The sequence below is a fragment of the Martes martes genome (genome assembly GCF_963455335.1).
Source record: "Martes martes genome assembly, chromosome: 8".
Taxonomy (NCBI): domain Eukaryota; kingdom Metazoa; phylum Chordata; class Mammalia; order Carnivora; family Mustelidae; genus Martes; species Martes martes.
The window spans coordinates 105028552-105049970 of record NC_137895.1 but is presented as its reverse complement, the minus strand read 5'-3'; the positions used below and the strand labels follow the sequence as shown (position 1 = coordinate 105049970).

General features: G+C 39.3%; 1 protein-coding gene across 1 annotated transcript in view; it reads left to right on the top strand.

Moving 5' to 3' along the window:
• Positions 1–11339: 11339 nt before the first annotated feature.
• The window catches only part of KDM5A (lysine demethylase 5A), a 92879-nt gene continuing 82799 nt past the window's right edge, over positions 11340–21419 (top strand). Inside the window, exons 1-3 of the mRNA XM_080810678.1 lie at positions 11340–12012; positions 14579–14656; positions 16342–16464. Coding sequence (XP_080666804.1) covers positions 11848–12012; positions 14579–14656; positions 16342–16464 — 366 coding nt within the window. The 5' untranslated portion in view covers positions 11340–11847. The remainder of the gene's footprint in view (positions 12013–14578; positions 14657–16341; positions 16465–21419) is intronic.

Below are 21419 nucleotides of genomic sequence, written 5' to 3'. Positions count from 1 at the left end.
GTCCACGAGTTTACAGGACCCTTTGGATTGCGCACCAATAGGAAGGCTATTCACACAGAGACACGCCCCCCCGCCCCCCGCACTCCCCGCCCTTTCTCGCTACGGGCCTAACCGCGCAGAGATCGCCGGGAAGTGTAGTTTTACTTCTGCACACAGCTTCCCCCGGTGGAGGATGTAAACCGATTGCAGCCCAGGCCATGTCAGTACTAGCAGTGTGCTGTTTGGGGTCAGAACGCACTAGTTCTGGGCACACCCAGTTTAAGCTTGCTCAACTACTTTCTTTTCACGAAAAATTATGCAGGCACGCGATGCATAATTATGGAATGGATCACAGGATTATTATATGTTGCAACTTACAAGCTTATATCAAGGTGAATTTTCTAAGAAAATAGTTTCTTCTTCAATGACCTGGTGGCCTAGAGCCAAGATAGGACCTGTGGTTCAATTTCTACCGAGAATTATGTATATAATGCTACTATTTTTGTCAGATAGCAGACACTACTTCCTTTTCCTGAAATTTGTGAAAGACTGGCTTTAATCATATTAAGCTAGTGGAAAGTCAATTGTAGTCTCATCTTTCCAGAAGAGCAAGGTGTAGGGGTAGGGGAAAGGCACTTCATCTCAGAGCTGCAGCTACTGCTGTGGAAAAGTTGGGACTTCTCACCGGTGTCACTTGACGTCTTCTAATTTACTTTTTTCTGTCTTGTGATTTTTCTCTGTTAGTTACATCAAGATCTTCCCAGGGACATTAAAAAAAAAAATAGATCTTCCCAGACATATGAACTCAGTATTTTTGTCTCTCTTTTGGGCCTTACATTTTAAAAAAACAAAACCATGGCGATCTTATTTTCATACTGGCTCTTAAATATTATATATTCTATAAGATATTCTATTTATTTCTACTCTGTGTCTCATTACCTTTCACTTGGGCTACTACAATAGGTTTCAAACTGGTGTTTTTTCCTTCTCCAATCCATTCATAAAAGGCGATTTTTTTTAAAAAAGCACACTTCTGAACATGTCACTCTCCTGCTCATAAATTTTTGGTGACTCCCTAAGAGTAGAGAGTAAGTCCAGATAGTAATATGGCATTCAAATACTGACACATTCTGACCCTGCTTATCTCTATTATATAATAATTAACTGGTTATTTTCTGAATGTAGTATGGACTTCCTAGTTTTGGTGCACACCCTTCCTTTTATCTGGATTGACCCTTTCCAGGAATCTTTACCCGTAAACTTCCGATGAAGGCCAGCACAAATACCATCTCCTTTCTGTTTTGATACTTGTTTAGCAATTCGTCATCTTATTTTTTCTACATAGCTTCTGTTCAAATGTTATCAATCTTGAGTCCTTCTCTGATTATCCTAGCCTCCCTTACCATCCTTTCACTCCCTGCCTTCTCTACTTTTACAAGATCTTATCAGCACCTAAAATCATATTTATTGGCTTGTACTTATTATTTTGAATCCCCTCACCCTGAGAAAGTAAGTTCTATATCTTTTTTTGTTGTTGTTCATGTCATATATCCAGCATCTGGAAAAGTGCCTGGCACACAGCAGATGCTCAGAAGTTGTGGCCAAATGAATAAATGCATGTGTAACATTCTTCCCTACACATGTATTGCCTCTCCTGCTGGATTGCTCTTCTTCTTCCATTCTATGTCAAGGTTAATGTGTCATCATTCTTTCAAGTGCCAAAGGGTTATCCTCAGCGCCCCCTCCTCTCTCTCACAACCACCTAACATCAGACTGATTTTTTTTTCTTTAAAGATTTTATTTATTTATTTGACAGAGAGAGAGAGATCACAAGTAGGCAGAGAGGCAGGCAGAGAGAGAGGAGGAAGCAGGCTCCCTGCTGAGCAGAGAGCCCGATGCAGGGCTCTATCCCAGGACCCTGGGATCATGACCCGAGCCAAAGGCAGAGGCTTTAACCCACTGAGTCACCCAGGCGTCCCCGATTTTTTTTCTTTAAAACACTCTGTTGGCAGAGGATCAATCAAGAATGACACCTGAAGGCTGCAATGATAATTCATGCGAAGGAAAAGGCCTAACTAAACAAGGAAGGCAATGATGGGAATATGAAGAGGAAAATGGGGGATATTTAAAAGTTCCAACTGACTGGATCCAGGACAGGAAGACTAGCTGGAGTAATTGACATTAATCAGAATGGGAAATACAAGGAACACCTGGTTAGGTCAGTCGGTGGAGAGTGCAACTCTTGATCTTGGGGTTGTAAGTTTGAGCCCCACGTTGGGTGTAGGGATCACTTAAAAATAAAACCTAAAGGAAGAAAGAAAGAAAGAAAGAAAGAAAGAAAGAAAGAAAGAAAGAAAGAAAGAAAGAGGGGAAAAGAAAAGAATAGGAAATACAAGAAGAAGAATATATATGGAGACTATGAGAAGAACAGCCTGGCAAACTCTTACTTGGTATATTCTCCTGCTCTCAGGGGCGCCTGGGTGGTGCAGTTGGTTAACCATCTGACTCTTGGTTTCCACTCAGGTTGTGATCTCAGGTTCGTGAGATCAAGCCCATATCAGTCTCTGCACTCAGCAGGGGGTCTGCTTGAGACTCTCTCTCCTTCTCCCTCTGCCCCTCCCCCTGGTCACATGTGTGCACACTTGAGCTCTTCTCTCATAAAATAAATATTTTTTTAAAGATTTTATTTATTTATTTGACAGACAGAGATCACAAGTAGGCAGAGAGGCAGGCAGAGAGAGAGAGGGGAAGCAGGCTCCCTGCTGAGCAGAGAGCCCGATGCGGAGCTTGATCCCAGGACACTGGGATCATGACCTGAGCTGAAGGCAGAGGCTTAACCCACTGAGCTACCCAGGCGCCCCATAAAATAAATAGTTTTTTAAAATTGTATGGTCTCTTACCTTAGTTGAGCCCTCAGAAGCAAAGAACAGCACTTCTCAGGAAACATTTGCTCCTTCTCCTATTTCCCATGGTATTATGTGGGAATATATAATGTTATGCCCATTTTGGGCTTTCACAATTTGCTTTAAGCCCTTAAGGGAGCTCTCCTGACTTTCTCTTTGTTTCCCAAAGTCACCAACTGCTTTAACTTCTTGCCTTCTCACTCACTTACTTAACAGCACTGTACTTGTACTTGCTTCCTTCCCCCCTGCTTTAGAGGAAGGGGTATCCCTGCTCCAATCATGTGCTAGTTTCTTCATCTCTTTAGGGACTTCCATTTTTCTTATTATCTTCAACCTCCTGTTCTCCATTAGTTCTTCCTTCTCAGTACTGAGACCCACTTGTCTGTACTAGTTTCTGAAGACTTTCTTCCGTTCTCCTTCAGGAACTTCCATCTTCCTGATGCCCAACCTTTCCTCCACAGCCAAGAACCTTGAGTCTATGCTTCGCTTCTTTTCTTCACCCCCCATTCACTTCCAAACTTACTAGAAACTGGATTTTGACTCCATAACTTTATTGAAATTGCTCGATGATCTACCAATTGTTAGATTGAATGATCACTTCTTAACTTGTCTTGCCCCATTCTTCCTGGCATTTTGTACTGTTGCCAATTTTCATCTTTTCTCCAAGTTTTACTCACTTGGCAACCATGAAAGCACTCTCCAATGACTCTCTGCATTCATTCTTAGCATCACGTGCTGGTTTTTCTTCTTAAGGTGAAAGAACTAGGGGCACCTGCATGGCTCAGTTGGTTAACTGTTTGCCTTCAGCTCAGGTCATGATCTCAGGGTCATGGGATAGAGCCCCACATCGGGCTCCCTGCTCAGCAGGGAGTCTGCCTCTGCCTCTGCTCCTCCTCCACGTGTGCTCTCTTGCTCTCCCTCAAATAAATAAATAAAATCTTTAAAAAAAAAGGTGAAAGAACTAATACCTTCCTGGAAAAACTCACTTTTAATTAGCTCAGCACAAACAATTCAAGAGTAAACTTCTGGTTTCTCTTACTTGTGCAGGAGGAGCCATAGGCTTCTATCAAAGTAAGAATAACTATAACTGAAGAAATATGTATCCGGTATGCTTCCTATCCTCATTCAATGCTAAATTTAAGAAATAACAGCTCTTGGGGAGCCTGAGTGGTTCAGTTGGTTAAGCATTTGCCTTCAGCTCAGGTCGTGATCTCAGGGTACTGGGATTAAGCTCCACATTGGGCTCCCTACTCCGCGAGGACCCTGCTTCTCCCTCTGTCTGCCACTCCCCCTGCCGTACTTGTATTCTCTCCTGTCGTGGGCGTGCGCTCTTTCTCTCAAATCAATCAATCAATCTTAAAAAAAAAAACTAATACCTCTTGCCCTCTGAGAGATCACAGAAAAACAGACAATGCACGTACAAGCACATTAAAGGAAATAGGAGTACTCAAAAAGTATGTACCTGTCCAGGGAGCTTACACCAGGAAAACAAAGAAATAACTAGTACCCATGTTTTACTTTTAAAAAATCATAGGGCAGAGAGAACATAGAAGATTGACTTTTACCATTTCCTTTCCATTACTATCATTTGTATTTTTATTGTCATATGTAGGTTGGTACATAATAGTGAATAAGTTCTGTGTTATCTGTTCTCTATGAAGACATCTGTGATATAGAAAATTATTGGTAAAGTCTTTGAAATAAATGTGAGCTAATCCAAAACAAATGTGAGGGAATATTTCACCCAGGTTTGTTTTTTTGTCTGTTTTTTTAAATATGGCATTTAACTTTATTCTTGAATTCACCCACTTTTTTAGGCTAGAAGCTCTTGGTACCTTACTTCACAAATTATGCAAATATTTTGGTAAACACAGATTTAGAGATTCAAATGACATGTTTTGCCTGGCTACATTATTTTTATGGTACATTTTGAGAGTTTCACTAATTTTTCTAGGAAGTAAATGTAATTTTTCACTTACTCCCATTTGGAAAAAAAGGATATCAAATTCAATTCCAGAATTTAAGCACAACCCAGGAAAGACAGTAAAGGACTTTATAAACTGAAAAATACATTATAGTATTAAATTTTATTTTTTTATGTAACCTCTACCCGACACGTGGGGCTCAAACTCACAGCCCTAAGATCAAGAGTTGCATGCTCTTCCAACTGAACCAGCCAGGCACCCTACATTATGTTATTTTAGAAGTGATTACACGATATTCTTGGAAGGATATTCATGGTTTTAACTGCTAAAAAGAACAATTTACAATGCACCAAAGTTTATTGATAATCTTGTGCCTTGCCTTACAACAATCCTTTATCTGTTAAGTACAAAAGAATAGATGATGAAAAATCCATTAAAGGTCATAAAAGTCATATTCAAATAAATAATAAATAATTCAAATAAATAAATATCTTGGGCAAAACAAACCGTGGGTACTTTGAGGGAACACAGACATAGACTAAAGAGGAGTGTACAAATAATCTGATTGGAAAGTAGTTGTTGAAACTTGAATTAAGGAAGGACAATAGAGTGTGATAATTTATAAGTAGTTTCTTCTTAAAGCAGGTCTCTTTCGGCTCTTTTATTGTTTATGTTAATTCAAATGATAGGATAAACCAGCAGTCCCCAAAGTCTGGTCAACAGATCTTGTTTGTCCCCAGATCCATGTTGGTCCCTGAGATACTCTCTGAAGGTCTTGAAGTCAAAATTTTCATATTAATACTAAGATGTTAATTGGGTTTTTTTGTTGTTGTTTTTTACCAGTGACATTGGCACTGATAGTGCAAAAACAGTGATGGGTAAGACTCGGTTCTTTAGTGACACCAAACTGTACTTGCAACCATTGTCTTCATTACACACAGTAATGGTTTAAAAAAAAAAGCCAGTTTCATTTAAGAATGCCCATGATGAGGCAATAAAAGTGATTAGTATTAATAAACCATGGCTCTGGAACATGTCTTTTTAATAGTCTGTGTGCTGAAATAGGAAGTACAAATAAAGGAGTTCCATTGCATAGAGAAGCAGGAGGGTTTCCTCAAGGAGAAAGGCTTATAAGCTAAACTAGCTACTTTTTTCATGGAATGCCAGAGAGTCTAACAGATAAATGATGGCTATTTCGATCTTGATATGTGACAGACATTTTTTTGAAAATGAACATTGTGAGTCCATTTAATCAAGGGAAACAACTGATGGGATTTGTTGACAATGAAAATTTGAGCTTTAAATGAAAATTATTTTTTGGAAAACTTGTTTCTCTTACTCTGAGTTTGACAGCCTCCCAGTTTTCTGAGAACATCAATGGCAATATTGTCATGATTTTAAAATATTATATAATTATGTGCATCAACATTGGGAAGACCTGTATAACTCAGTTATAATATTGAACTAATATTTTCAAAACGATCAATGAGCGATATTACTAAGTCAGGATTGATTTAAAAACCCATTCAAGGGTCACCTGGGTGGCTCAGTCAGTTAAGCGGCTGCCTTTGGCTCAGGTCATGATTCCAACATCCTGGGATCGAGTCCCATATCGGGGTCCTTGCTACGCAGGGAGTGTGCTTCTCCCTCTGCCTCTGCCTGCCACTCTGTCTACCTGTGCTGTCTCTGTCTCTCTGACAAATAAATAAATAAAATCTTTAAAAATAAATAAATAAATAACCCCATTCAAGGACCATGTTGATTGCCATTTTAATGTAACAGAGTTCAAAAAGTTCATTGATAAAGTTTTAGATTCTACATTGCTAGTCTTTAAGAAATTACAATTATCTGAAAAGGCCGAATTTTGAAAAAATACTATTCCCTTTCCTATTACATATCTATGTGATGCTGCATTTTTTCATGTCTTTCAACCCAAACAACATATCATAGAAGATTGAGTGCAGAAACATGTATAAGAATCCAGCTTGATCCCACAAAGCCAAACATTAAAAAGTTTTTTAATAAACATAAACCAAAGCCACTATCATTAAATGTCTTTTGGAAAATATTATTATTATATATAAAATATATTTATATCAACATATGTGATGGTTTGGGGATGAGATTAGTGTTTAATCATTGAACTTTGAGTAAAGCAGATTGTTCTTCATAATGTAGGGGGACCTCATCTCATCAGCTGGAATAGAACAAAAATCCAGGGGGCGCCTGCGTGGCTCAGTTGGTTGAGCGACTGCCTTCGGCTCAGGTCATGATACTGGACTTCCAGGATCGAGTCCCGCATCGGGCTCCCAGCTCCTTGGGGAGTCCGCTTCTCCTTCTGACCTCCTCCACTCTCATGCTCTCTCTCACTCATTCTCTCTCAAATAAATAAATAAAATCTTAAAAAAAAAAAAGAACAAAAATCCAGCCTCCCCAAGCAAGACAGAATTCTCCTTCAGGTGCCTTCAGAATTCATCTGTGCAATCAGCAGCTTCTCTGGGACTCCAGCCTGCTAGCCCACACTGCAGATTTCGGACTTACTAGCCTCCATAATTGGGTGAGCTAATTCCTCATACTAACTTTCTCTCCATATATACACAGTCTGTTGGTCCTGTTTCTCTGGAGAAAGCTGACCAATACGACATATAATGAGTTTATTATTTCTATTTTTAAATGAGTAAATATTTTAAACACTTCTCAGTTTTAATTTCTAATATAGTAAATATCCATGTATACCAAGACGTTTTGGGGGTTCTCAATAATTCTTAATAAAAGTGGTCCTGAAACTTGGGGCGCCTGGGTGGCTCAGTTGGTTGAGTGACTGCCTTTGGCTTGGGTCATGATCCCGGAGTCCAGGGATTGAGTTCCACATCAGGCTCCCAGCTCCATGGGGAGTCTGCTTCTCCCTCTGACCTCCCCTCTCATGCTCTCTCACTCTGTCTCTCTCTCTCTCTCAAATAAATAAATAAAATCTTTAAAAAAAAAAACTGGTCTGAGACCAAAAGTTGGACCAAAAACGTTGAGAACCACTGGTAAAAACTATATTTGAAACAAAATAGCTTTTCCTTAAAAATTCAATAATTTTGACTGTTGGCTCTCTGAAATTAGCCTTCCCTCTATTAGTCCGAATTTATGAACTTTTTTAATGTGTTTTTTTTTTTAAATTCAGAGATCACAGCCTAGCTAAATGATTATTAGAGTTGGGTATTCGTTTTATCCAATTCTAATGCTAAGGACAGCAAATTTTAGATAACACCTAATACTTTAATATTATTTAATTTCTTTCTCAAAAGTTTTTAGGAACTGCTTAGATAATGCAAATAGCACTTTTAAACTCCAGAGAAACCAAACTGTTCTGCCCAGAGACCTAACTAAATACTACGGAGGAGTCAATTTAACAGCCTGTATGCAGAAAGCCCTCATAGGAGCTGATTAAACACAAGTCTGAGATATTTACAATAGTGATGCTCAAAGGGATGGGCATGGGGGGGTGAGAGTGGCTTCACTTTGCTTTCCTGAGGGGAGCATCAGAATCTCCTGTGGGAGAAACTGGAGGAGTTTTTTTTTTCCCATCCCGTGGAGATATTCACTGCCCTTCTCTTATAGACTCATTGCTTAAGGGACTGCTATAGATTTCTCAGGCATATCAAAGCAAAGACATGATTGAGGATAATTATTCTGTGATCTTATATTCTAGGGAGACAATTTAAAATAAAGTAATTGGTAAGTATAACTCAAAAGACTAAAAGGAAATAAAGAGAAACAAAGCTTTTAGGAGTTTGTGCTTATTCTGAGGGTCAGTCATGGCTTTGCTGTTCTATTAATAATATGAAAGCAAAACCATTATACTTTAATTAGATATTTAATGATTATTTCAGTGTTACTTTACTTAGAATTTCTTTATTTCTCTTTTTTGGTGAATAATCTGGATTTTCAGGTTTAAATAGTACAAAATCTGACTTTGTTGTGAATCATTATGATTGTATGCAATGAATTACACTTTTCTTTCTCTCCATGCCTTTGCAATGCGATATTATTGTTCTTTCCATGAAAATTTGTAGCCTGTTTCACTGCCCTATTGAATCTGGGCTAGCCTTATGATTTGCTTTGACCAACAGATTATGACAGAAGTGATCTTGTATACTTTGGAGCCTAGAACTTAGGCCCAGGCTTCTACTCTCATACTCTTAGAATGTTTCACCATCCTATGAAAAAGCATAGTCTATTCTACCAAGCATGAGCAGTCATGCGGAGAATGGACAGCCAACGGCCAGCACCAGCTGCCAGAGATGTGGTGAGGCCAATTTGGATCCTCCAACTCCAGTTAAGCTGTCAGATGTCTGTAGCTGCATGAGTGATCCCAGGGGAACCATGCAAACAACAGATTTCCAACCCACAGAATTGCAGTAATAGTTTTCATTTTTAGCCACTAAGTTTTTTTAGCCACTAAGTTTTGACGTGGTTTGTTACATAACAAAGACTAACTGAAACAAGTGTTTGTGAGGGGGGCCTGGGTGGCTTAGTCGGTTAAGTGTCTGTCTTCGGCTCAGGTCATGATCCCAGGATCCTGGGATTGAGCCCCACATCGGGCTCCCTGTTCAGTGGGGAGTCTGCTTCTCCCTCTCCCTCTGCCACTCCCCCTGCTTGTGTTCTCTCTCTCTGTCAAATGAATTAATAAAATCTTTTTAAAAAAGTGTGTATGGGGTTTAGACTGGTGGGTGTGAGTAACTGGGTGTGAATTTTTATGGATGCTAAAATCAAGTTAAGGGATATTATATATGCCACACCCTGGTAGAGTCTCAAAATTTGTTATATGTAAACATAGGATGAGTCAGTGAAACACAAGGTAAATTTATTGGGTGAATCCATCCGCTCATTCAACAGATATTTATTTAGCAGACATTTATTGCACGCCTTTATACACCAAGCACTATTTTAGGAATGGGGCTACAATGGTCAATAAAACAGGCTCTGCACCTGCCTTTGTATAGCTTAAAGTCTGAGGAAGAAAAGCAATTAAGCAATTCCAAAAGAGTCTGATGAAGAAGTACAGGTTGCTGCTGAGTAAATAACTTTCGAGAGTTAGGGAAGGTTTTCCAGACGAAGTGATATTTAACCTGATAGATGAAAGAGGAGTAGGTCAGGGGCACCTGGCGTCTCAGGTAAATGTCTGCCTTCCGCTCGAGTCATGATCTCAGTGTGCTGAGATCAAGCTCCACACTAGGCACCTTGCTTAGTGGGGAGTCCGCTTGTCCCTCTCCCTCTGCCCCTCACTCCTGCTCATGCTCTCTCTCAAATAAATAAATAAAATCTTTAAAAAGAGAGAGAGAGAAAGAGGAGTAGGTCAGAAAGGAGATATATGAAACTGTGGGGTGGGATCAGGAGAGTAAAACACGTTTCAGACAGAGGAAACATATCTGTGAAGGCTCAGAGATGAGAGAAAGCATGGTGCATTAAAGCCATCACAGAATTCTTGGTGTAGTACATGGAGAAACATAGCAGGTGAAGTTTGGGAGTAAGATGGATTTTAGACAAAGCAATCTGACTACAGAGTAGAATGGGATTGGAGAGGGGGGTAAGAACTAAGCTATCATAGTTCAGGTGGGAGAGAACTTAAATTAGGATAGAGATCATGAGAATAGGGAGGCAGATTTTTAGGTGACACAGTCTCTAGACTTGACATCTGATTATGCATAGTAAGGGAGCAGTCGAGGATTTCTGGCTCAGGCAGCTGAGTAGGTGGATGAAGTCATTCATGGAAACTAGAAACACTGAGAAAACTGTAGGTACTTGAATTAACCAAATGGGCTTATCTAGTATCTAGCGAGATGTATTGATTTGTAACTCGAAAGAAAAATCTTGGCTGGGAATCATCAACTATAGTAGGCAATTTAGGTCTTGGGGTAGCTGAGGTTGCCCAGGGAGTATGAGGAAAAGCCCTGGAAAGGAAGTCTTCCTTCCAGTAAATATTTAATACTGGAACTACCACTTCATGGTTTCTTCTTTAATTCTTTCTACGTTATTTGCCCACAATTTGGAGTAAGTGGAGATGTACACTGGCACAGAAATTTTTGACAAGCGGGATCAGAAGGTTGCAATAGCTTTTACAGCATACTGACAAAGGTTTACGGAGCGTGTGGTAGCCGAGTAAAGTGCTTGCTGTTGAGATGACTTGGGATCAATTGCTGGAAAAACAAGGTCAAGAGCGGTTGCTTCCCTGTGAACGAAAAGCAATTCCTAGATGATGGCTAAAATCGGCTGTCAGGATTTGGGGGGTTAGATTCGACCTGAACCTGTTGTCATGGAGATGAGGAGGCTATAAATAGGCCGAGTGAGTATTCAGAAGGGAGACTAACAGTCAAAAGACTAAAGAGATGCCGAAGAGGTGAGTTAGGTGGAAAAAGACAGGAAGGTTAAAACACGCCGCGGTACCGGGGCTGTGAGATAGTAACGCCTAGGGCTAGCTGAGTTTGTTTTCGTGTTATTTGTACACAAAGGGGAACAGAACCCTCCTCACCGGAAGCAGAACCTCTGCCCTCTGGGGCATTACACATTCCTCCGCGCCGGAAGAGTGCGTTCCCCCTGAGCTCCGGCTGTTTTCCTCTCAGCGCTCTCTTTCCTAAACGAACGCTCGTGGAACCTCCGGGGTCTGCCGCTTGAAGCCGTCGGACAGCGCAGAATTTTCGCAGACAAGGAGATTAGGGACCACACCCGGCTGCCGGCAAAGGGAGGAAGAAGGAAGGCCCTACGACGAGGCGTCGCGTTGCTGCGGAGGGATTCTGTTTCTGTGGTGGCGGAGGGATTTGACAGTACGTTAACTTCCGGAAGAGTCCTGACCCAGAGAGGAAAAACCCCGAAGGAAACAATAACAAACGAGAAGAGGAAGCGATTGTGGGGTTCCTGTGTTGAGCAGTTCTTGTCCGAGAAGATGAGCTTTGGCCGGTGTCAGGAGACGTGAGAGGGTTCGGAGGGCTTCAGCCAGCCTTTCTTCACCTGTTCCCCGCCTCCCCCCCCGGGGGGGGGGCTCTCCGGGTATTGCCATGGCAGGCGTGGGGCCGGGGGGCTACGCGGCGGAGTTTGTGCCACCTCCCGAGTGCCCAGTCTTTGAGCCCAGCTGGGAGGAATTCACGGACCCGCTCAGCTTTATCGGCCGCATCCGGCCTCTGGCGGAGAAAACCGGCATCTGCAAAATCCGACCGCCCAAGGTACCGGAGTCCGAGGAGAGAGGGCAGGGAGAGTGCTTTAGCTTTACTTTTCGGGTCCTTCTGCCCTTTCATATTTACTCTCTTGTTTCTCAACAACTAGAAGCTAAGTTTCTCGATGTGCTTGCCTTGGTTTCTTTTGTAGGCTTTATGTGGTAGGCACGTCTGAACGCGAGAGTTGTGTCCTAGGGGCCTTTCCGCTTAGAACTTGGGAGCTGGTACTTCTCTTCTTGATTGTAGGCAGGGGTAACAAAAGACTTCAGGCCTTTCGTTGGCCGAGATGGTGTTTGAAGTGTTAGGGCATGACACGTCTTACCCTCCTGTACTGTGCTCTCTCATTGTGGTGCTATAGTAAAAACTGCCCTTGCATTTACTTTTTTCCTTTTATCCAAGTTGTGTTAGTGCTTAATTTATTAAATACTTGCAGGCCTCATCTCGAGGGTAAGGTTTCTTAAACGGTAATCTGAGATCTAGTTGTCCCCTAAAATGGTATTTCCAAACAAGAACCCTAGACTCTGTTGCCGCAATGAAAGAGGCTTCCCAGGGGAAAAGGAGAAGCATTTATTTTAGAATTTGGTGGCTTAAGAGGAATTAGTTAACAATAGATGTGGAAAAAAACGTTGAATCTTTTGACATAAGGAACCAAGATCCAAAGATTTATGAATTGCAATTATTGCAAATTACTGTTCGCCTGTAGGTTTTTATAATTCTCCGTCTTTAAAGCAAGGAAAGCCAAGACTACGCCTTTGGGGGAATTAGTGCCCCAAGAGGTTGTGTGATTTGCTCAAGGTCAAAAGGGTTTTTTTCTTTACCTGTTAAACCAGCATTTTCCAAATGCTGTTCTTGGTCCACTTGCACAAGGCTCAATCAGATGCTTGTTAAAATGCAGATCTCTAGGCCCCTTTTCAGACTAGCATAAATTTCTGGATGTGGAAGTTCTAGAATGTGCTTTTCCAGCACATATTCTCAGATGATGCTTAATGCACATTAAAGTTTATGAACTATTGCCTTTGGTGCTTCTTAAAGGGACTCCTTGCTTTGTGTTTTGTCTACTAATCAGAATAAAAGATGAAGTAGTGTTTTCCGTGTTGCATTTTAAAAAGTGTCTGCTCTCACCACAGACAACCACAAGTGGTGGGCACCCTAGAGAATAAAAAGAGTTTAAGATAGGAGGGAGGAGCAGGAGCTAATTTAGCACCTACAGAGTATTTCACTTAATATTCTTTGAAATCTTAGTGGGTAAATAACATCTCATTTTACAGATGAGACAAGTCCGAATAAGTTACATAACTTATCAAATGTATGATCTTGGGTGAGTGGCAAGGTAGATTTTGAATCTAGATCAGTCTGTTTGACTCTCAAACCCAGACACGCTAAACCTGTTTGTGCTTAATGAATCTGGTTAAGATTTATAAACTGTTAATCACAGGCAAAAGATTAAAAACTTGCTATGATTGCTATGATAATTGATGGTATATGCATTGCCATCTTCCTAAAGCTTCATTTAACTGTTCAGCTATCAGAATTACTTAATACTGGCAAAACTTGAAGACTGAAGTTTTTCCTAAACCATGTTTTTATCTACTGTCTTGCCTTTATGAGTTAGAAATTGTATTAGGGTACCTTCAGGTAAAAAAAAGTGTGTGTGTATGTGTATGTATGTGTATGTGTGTGTGTATATATATATGCCTTTTAATACTAAAAGATTGAAATAATATAGTTTTCTTTGTATGTTATACTATTATTAAAAATAAATCTCGTTTATAAGCAGAATTTAATTTCAATATTGGTGAAGTTCTTTAGTTTCTAAGATAAGAAAATTTTTTTGACTACTTCTCACATTTTTAAGTAGATTTACTCTTATTTAGGCCAAATCAAAATACGTTTTCTAGAACCCTACTTGAATTGTGCTATCTCATTTCAGTTATACCACGACTCCAATCTGGAAATTGCCCTTGTTCTGTGGATTTGCTTACTTTTTTTTTTTTTAAATATTTGGATGCTGAGAAACCAGGCTTTGAACAAAACATTTATGTAACATAGACTGTGAAGTGCTGTGTCACATTACACATGAACAAAAAAAGATTATATATGTATTATATAAGTACTTCAAAAAATTATATAAGTACTTTAAAAAATTACTTTTTAATCTTCAATTTTACCCTTTATAGTTTCTTTCAGATTCTGTTTTGTTTTTAATTTGGTAAACTTAGATGTTTATTAGACACCGTTGTGATACATGAGTTCACTGCATTCCACTTGAGTAATTGGGGAAAACATAATTGTGGCTTATAAATAATGTGACTGGTGCAATTTGAGGAGGATTTATAGGTAAAATAATTTTAATAATGGAACATGAGAGATGAGTGATTGGAGATAAGTAATATTGAAAATATCTCATCTGAAAAATACTACTCTTTCTGTTTCTACAATGAAAAATACTTAAAGTTGACTTGTTTTCATTATGATTTACGGCTATTCATCCCCTTAAACTAAGGGAGTGAATAATGCATTCTTTGCTTATACATCAGTATGTTTAAAAAAAATGTATATATATATTTCTGTTTAGGATTGGCAACCTCCATTTGCATGTGAAGTAAAAAGTTTTCGTTTCACTCCCAGAGTCCAGCGCCTGAATGAACTTGAGGTGAGTAGTATTTCAGGATTTCTTCCTCCTGATTCATTCTTTTTTTTTTTTTTTTTTTTTTTTTAGATTTTATTTTTTTATTTATTTGACAGAGAGAGATCACAAGTAGGCAGAGAGGCAGGCAGAGAGAGGGGGGAAGCAGGCTCCCTGCTGAGAGAGAGCCCAATGCGGGACTCAATCCCAGGACCCTGAGATCATGACCCGAGCTGAAGGCAGAGGCTTAACCCACTGAGCCACTCAGGCGCCCTCCTCCTGATTCTTTTTTTTTTTTTTTTTAAAGATTTTATTTATTTATTTGACAGACAGAGATCACAGGTAGGCAGAGAGGCAGGCAGAGAGAGAGGGAGAAGCAGGCTCCCCACCGAGCAGAGAGCCCGATGCGGGGCTCGATCCCAGGACCCTGAGATCATGACCTAAGCCGAAGGCAGAGGCTTCAACCCACTGAGCCACCCAGGTGCCCCTCTCCTGATTCATTTTTAATGTCAGGCTCTAGTAGAGAACTTTGAGCAACTCATGTACCAGGCTTAGAATTAATGTTAGTTGGGATTGAATGGAAGGAGGTTTCTTCTTCTTTTCCCTTTTCATTTTTTTTTCTCCTCTCCCTCCTTCCCTCCCTCCCTCCTTTCCTTCCTTCCTTATTAAATAGGATCTACTTCGGGGTTGGAGCCCTACATGGGACTTGAACCCACAGCCTTGAGATCAAGACCTGGGCTGAGATCAAATTGTAAAAAGTAGTTCTTAACAGTTTTTTTTTCACTTAACTGGGAATATGGAAAACGCTCTCTAGCTATGTGTTTCATAGTGGAAATATCCAGTGCTTACCTGCAGAGACCTGGAATTCTTTTTTTCTTTTAAATTTTGAGATCCTGAAATTCTAAGTTCTACTTCCTTTAGCACTTATTATTCTACTAAAATTTTATGTTAATGTCGGAAGATTCTCTCTTGGGGTCTTGGAAGAGTATGTTTTAATATTTTATGAAAGGTTTTCAAGGGTTATTTTTAGCTTTAATGGAACTTTTCCAAGACTGTTAATCTGATTTATTAACATGTCTCTTTAAGTATTACTGGTCTCTTTTAAATTTTCTAGATTGAAGTCTATTTAAATATTGCTGTTATTCCTCTCTGCTGGGTTGTTGAAAGATATTTCAGTGTAGTAGAAAAGTGTTTCAGAGTACAAAAGAGAAATCTTAGCTAGCTGAGGCTTAATATGTCATGGTGAAGTTTTTTTTTTCCTCTTGATGTTTCTGAGACATTTATTTTCTGGGATTTTAATCCTTTTTTCCCCCTAGTCTCTTGTAATTAGATACATGAAGGATTTTAATATCAGTAGGGTGGAGAATTGGTATACCTGAGGTAGGCATATTTTCTATGGATGAGATGATAGAATGCTTAGAAACAGAATAATCCAATTTACTACATTTTCTGGTTAGCTAAAAGTTAAGCCAACTATTACAAAAAAATTGCTTTGGTTTATAAAATATAAGAACATTTCTAATAGAGTGATTTTTGGCCTTAGTGAATAAAGTTTATTAGAAGTATTTTGTTTCTTTATTGGGGGTTGGACTAAGCAATAATGAGGTCTTTGGATTTCTTTAGAAAAATGAGTACCTTTGTTAAGTAAAGTTGATTTATTTTCAATCATAATTTAATTCCTATTTCTGGTTTTTGTTTTCTAATAATCTTAGGCAATGACCAGAGTGAGACTGGACTTCTTGGATCAATTAGCAAAATTTTGGGAACTCCAAGGATCTACTTTGAAGATTCCAGTAGTGGAGAGAAAAATCCTGGATCTGTATGCTTTGAGCAAGGTGAGGCTTGTACTTGGTTTAGAAATTGGAGCAGAGGCTAATGAATCTATGAAATTAGGAATTTCTAATAAACTTGATGGAAAACATTCCTTCCTGGGCAGGATTTGTGTGTTTGACCATGAAATGTAAATGAGAAATTTTGAAATTATCTTTAAAATTATTTTATAATTTATAGTAAGATTTAACATATTTAGGGACTCCTGAGTGGCCCAGTTGGTGAAGCTATTGCCTTCGGCTCAGGTCATGATCCCGGGGTCCTGGCATTGAGTTCCACATAGCAGAGAACCACCTTCTCCCTCTGCCTGCTGCTCCCCCTGCTTCTGCTTGCTCTTTCTTTCTCTCTGACAAATAAATAATAATCTTAAAAAAAAAATTTAACATATTTAATGGCAGATTAGTAGGCTCTGTGATAATCAATATGCAAGAGAAATGATGCCGATCTGTTAATATTATCTTGTGTTGAGTGTATAATGTTTTTTGTTGACCTTGTCATCTTTTTCTGTTTCTTAATTGAAAATTTGACATTAAAAATTCATATCATCATTCTCATGTGTGATATGAATTCATTGTATTAATAGCTATAAGTAGTGTTAATGGGTAACTGAAGCCAGCATTATCCAGAATGAGTAAGAGATTAATTTTTGCCTAAACTTGTTAATTTTGTAACATTTTATTTCCTAATGTGAAAAGAACTAACTGATCTGCAGCAGCATTTAAATTATCTTGAAAAATGGGGCACCTGGGTGGCTCAGTGGGTTGGGCCTCTGCCTTCAGCTCAGGTCATGATCTCTGGGTCCTGGGATTGAGCCCCGCATCGGGCTCTCTGCTCTCTGCTCACAAGGGAGCCTGCTTCCCCCCCACCTCTCTCTGCCTCTCTGCCTACTTGTGATCTCTGTCAAATAAATAAAATCTTAAAAAAAAAATTACCTTGAAAACATGTTTTGTTAATATAGTAATAAAAATATATGATCCTTCTGACTTGTGAGTGAAGATAGCTTGACTATCTGAGGAACTTTGCAAAATGTCTTTTTCTGTGTGGTCTTTCATATCCTCTGATTGGATACATTGTTTTGAAATAAAATTGTTACTCAAATTATAGAGTTAATTTTGGAGATTCATTTTCAAGGAAAAACAAGACAAACATATTTAGGCTATTTTTTGTGATACACTTTAAATTTAGTGTCAGGTCAGAATGCTGTAAAACAATTTTTTCAAAGATTTTATTTATTTATTTGACAGAGAGATACACAACGAGAGAGGGGGAACACAAGCAGGGGGAGTGGGAGAGGGAGAATCAGGCTTCCCGCCAAGCAGGGAGCCCAATGCGGGGCACGATCCCAGAACTCTGGGATCATGACCTGAGCTGAAGGCAGACGCTTAACGACTGAGCCACCCAGGCACCCCACTTTAAAAATTTTATATTAAATTTTATACTGAAACTTAAAAGATTTGGCTGATAGCTGGTTATCATCTCTGGAGTTTGTGCTATTACAGACATGATTTTTTTTTTTAATATTTTATTTATTTATTTGACAGACAGAGATTACAAGTACGCAGAGAGGCAGGCAGAGAGAGAGGAGGAAGCAGGCTCCCCGCTGAGCAGAGAGCCCCATATGGGACTCGATCCCAGGACCCTGGGATCATGACCTGAGCCGAAGGCAGAGGCTTTAACCCACTGAGCCACCCAGGCGCCCTACAGACATGATTTTTTTTTTTTTTTTTTTTTTAAAGATTTTATTTATTTATTTGACAGACAGATCACAAGCAGGCATAGAGGCAGGCAGAGAGAGAAGGGAGGAAGCAGGCTCCTTGCTGAGCAGAGAGCCCGATGCGGGGCTCGATCCCAGGACCCCGAGATCATGATCTGAGCCGAAGGCAGTGGCTTAACCCACTGAGCCACCCAGGCGCCCCCCTACAGACATGATTTTGAAACACTTTGCTTTCCACTACTTTCTAATGGGAAACAAATTTTCAGTTATCAGTCTGAGTCATTAAATTCTCATTTTGATGGTTTCCTTGTTGATTAAATTGTAATTTTGTCTTACTATTTTTAATAATAAAAAGTGATACTTGGAATGTCCATAATTTAATGGAGTTTTAAAATTAGCAATTACTGTTTACAATCAGTGCAGCAAGGAACATTCATTCTAGCCCTTAACAACTTTTTTGGTTTGGTGCCTGGGTGGCTCAGTTGGTTGAGTGGCTGCCTTCGGCTCAGGTCATAATCCTAGGGTCCTAGGATCAGAATCCACGTTGGGCTCCCAGCACAGCTGAGAGCCTGGTTCTCCCTCTCCCTCTGCCTGCTGCTCTGCCTACTTGTGTATGCTCTCTCTCTCTCTCTTTCTGTCAAATAAATAAACAAAATCTTTTAAAACAAAAAAGAACTTTTTTGGTCAGTGTAATACTTTGTAAAATATCAGGCTTAAAATAAAAACTAATGTTCTTCCTCTCTACCTCTCCACTCCCATTCCCAGTCCTCAGAACTAATTACTTTCAATTCTTTTAGCTGTTTCTGATTTAGATCTTTGTATTTCCAAATAATGTACTCATGTTAGCTCTTCACTTTTCAGTTTTAAATATTATACACTGATTTTCTACTGTTAGAGATGGAGAGTGGGTGTAAGAAACCTAAATCCTTACTTATTGCCCCTGTTTTATTCTAGTGTAGTTAGATCAAATTTTTTTTTAAAACCCCCAAATCAAGAGTTGCATGCTCCATGAACTGAGCTGGCCAAGTGTCCCAGATTAGTTTTTTATTAAATTTTAATAAATCAAAATTTATTAGTTTGCCTGTAAATACAAATATTATGTGTACCTGAGCCTTATAGTGTGCTATGATTGTTTTCCTTATACCCATTTTTATTTTCCTTGGAGTTAATAATCACCCTCCCTGTTGTCATTTTGTAAGTTTTCTTTGTAACCATCAAAAATTTATTTTCAGAATTTCCAGTAGCAGTATAAATCTTTCCATATGATTTTCCTGTCAGGTAGTCTATCAGTTCAATTTTCTTCTTGGGGCCATTCCTTTGGAGCTCTTTTTTCCTGCTCCAATCCATAGTCCTTGTTTTTTTAAGGTCAGCTGTCAGCATGGAACCTCCTTTTGCTATTATTGTTCTGGGAATTCCCTTTCCCTCTCCCCTTATTTCAAGTCCATATTACTTGGTTTCCTCCTATTTTGGTGAAGCATTTCTTCTGTTAGTTTCATGAAGAAGATGATGAATGGAATATAAATTTTTTGCTCATCTAAAAGTGTTCTATTCTTACACTTTAGTGTTTAGAAGTTTAAATTTTAAATTGTTTTCCTTTAATATTTTGAAAGCTTTACTCCATAATCTTTCCGCCTTTAGTGTTGCTGTTGAGAAGAATGATGCTAAATTAATTCTGTTCCTTCCTATGTGGCTTTCTTTTTCTTGAAGATGCAGAATCTAATCTTTATTCCCAGTGCCTTGAGATTTCACAGTGGTATATGCATTAGTATGTGTTTTTCATTTATACATACATGTTTGTTTAGTTATTGTTTTGCTTTTTATTTTTTTATTTTTATTTATTTATTTATTTATTTTGTTTAGCTTTTTATCACATTTTTAAACAGTTAACAGGTGGACATCATGTGTTCCTTGATGTTTCATCTTTGTTCATCTGTCATCTTTAAAATGAAAGTCTAGAACTTTCACTAATTTAAAGTCCAGCTGAACATTTCATAATGAACAAAGTTTAATAAAATTTACATTTTATTTTTTATTAAAAAATTTTTTTATTAACATATAATGTATTATTTGCCCGAGGGGTACATGTCTGTGAATCATTAGGCTTACACACTTCATAGCACTCACCATAGCACATACCCTCCACAATGTCCATAACCCAACCACCCTCTCCCTACGCGCCCCCCCCCCCCCCGCAACCCTCAGTTTGGTTTGTGAGATTAAGAGTCTCTTACGGTTGTCTCCCTCCCGATCCCATCTTGTTTCATTTTTTCCTTCCCTGCCCCCCAAACCCCTCTCAAATTTGCCTCTCAAATTCCTCATATCAGGGAGATCATATGATAATTGTCTGTCTCTGACTTATTTCGCTCTGCATAACACCCTCTAGTTCCATCCACGTCCTTGCAAAAGGCAAGATTTCATTTCTTTTGATGGCTACATAGTATTCCATTGTATATACCGCATCTTCTTTATCCATTCATCTGTTGATGGACATCTAGGTTCTTTCCATAGTTTGGCTATTGTGGACATTGCTGCTATAAACATTCGGTGCCCCTTCGGATCACTACACTTGTATCTTTAGGGTAAATACCCAGTAGTGCGACTGCTGGGTTGTAGGGTAGCTCTATTTTCAACTTTTTTGAGGAACCTCCATGCTGTTTTCCAGAGTGGCTGCACCAGCTTGCATTCCCACCAGCAGTGTAGGAGGGTTCCCCTTTCTCTGCATCCTCACCAGCATTTGTTACTTCCTGACTTGTTAATGTTAGCCATTCTGACTGGTGTGAGGTGCTATCTCATTGTGGTTTTGATTTGTATTTCCCTGATGCCAAGTGATATGGAGCACTTTTTCATGTGTCTGTTGGCCATCTGGATGTCTTCTTGCAGAAATGTCTATTCATGGGATGCCTGGGTGGCTCAGTCAGTTAAGCGTCTGCCTTCGGCTCAGGTCATGATCCCAGTGTCCTGGGATCGAGTCCCACATCAGGCTCCTTGCTCTGCAGGGAGCTGGCTTCTCCCTCTGCTTCTGCCTGCCACTCTACCTGCCTGTACTCTACCTCTCTGACAAATAAATAAATAAAAATCTTAAAAAAAAAAAAAAAGAAATGTCTATTCATGTCCTCTGCCCTTTCTTGATTGGATTATTTGTTCTTTGGGTGTTGAGTTTGATAAGTTCTTTATAGATTTTGGATACTAGCCCTTTATCTGATAATGTCGTTTGCAAAAATCTTCCCATTCTGTCGGTTGTCTTTT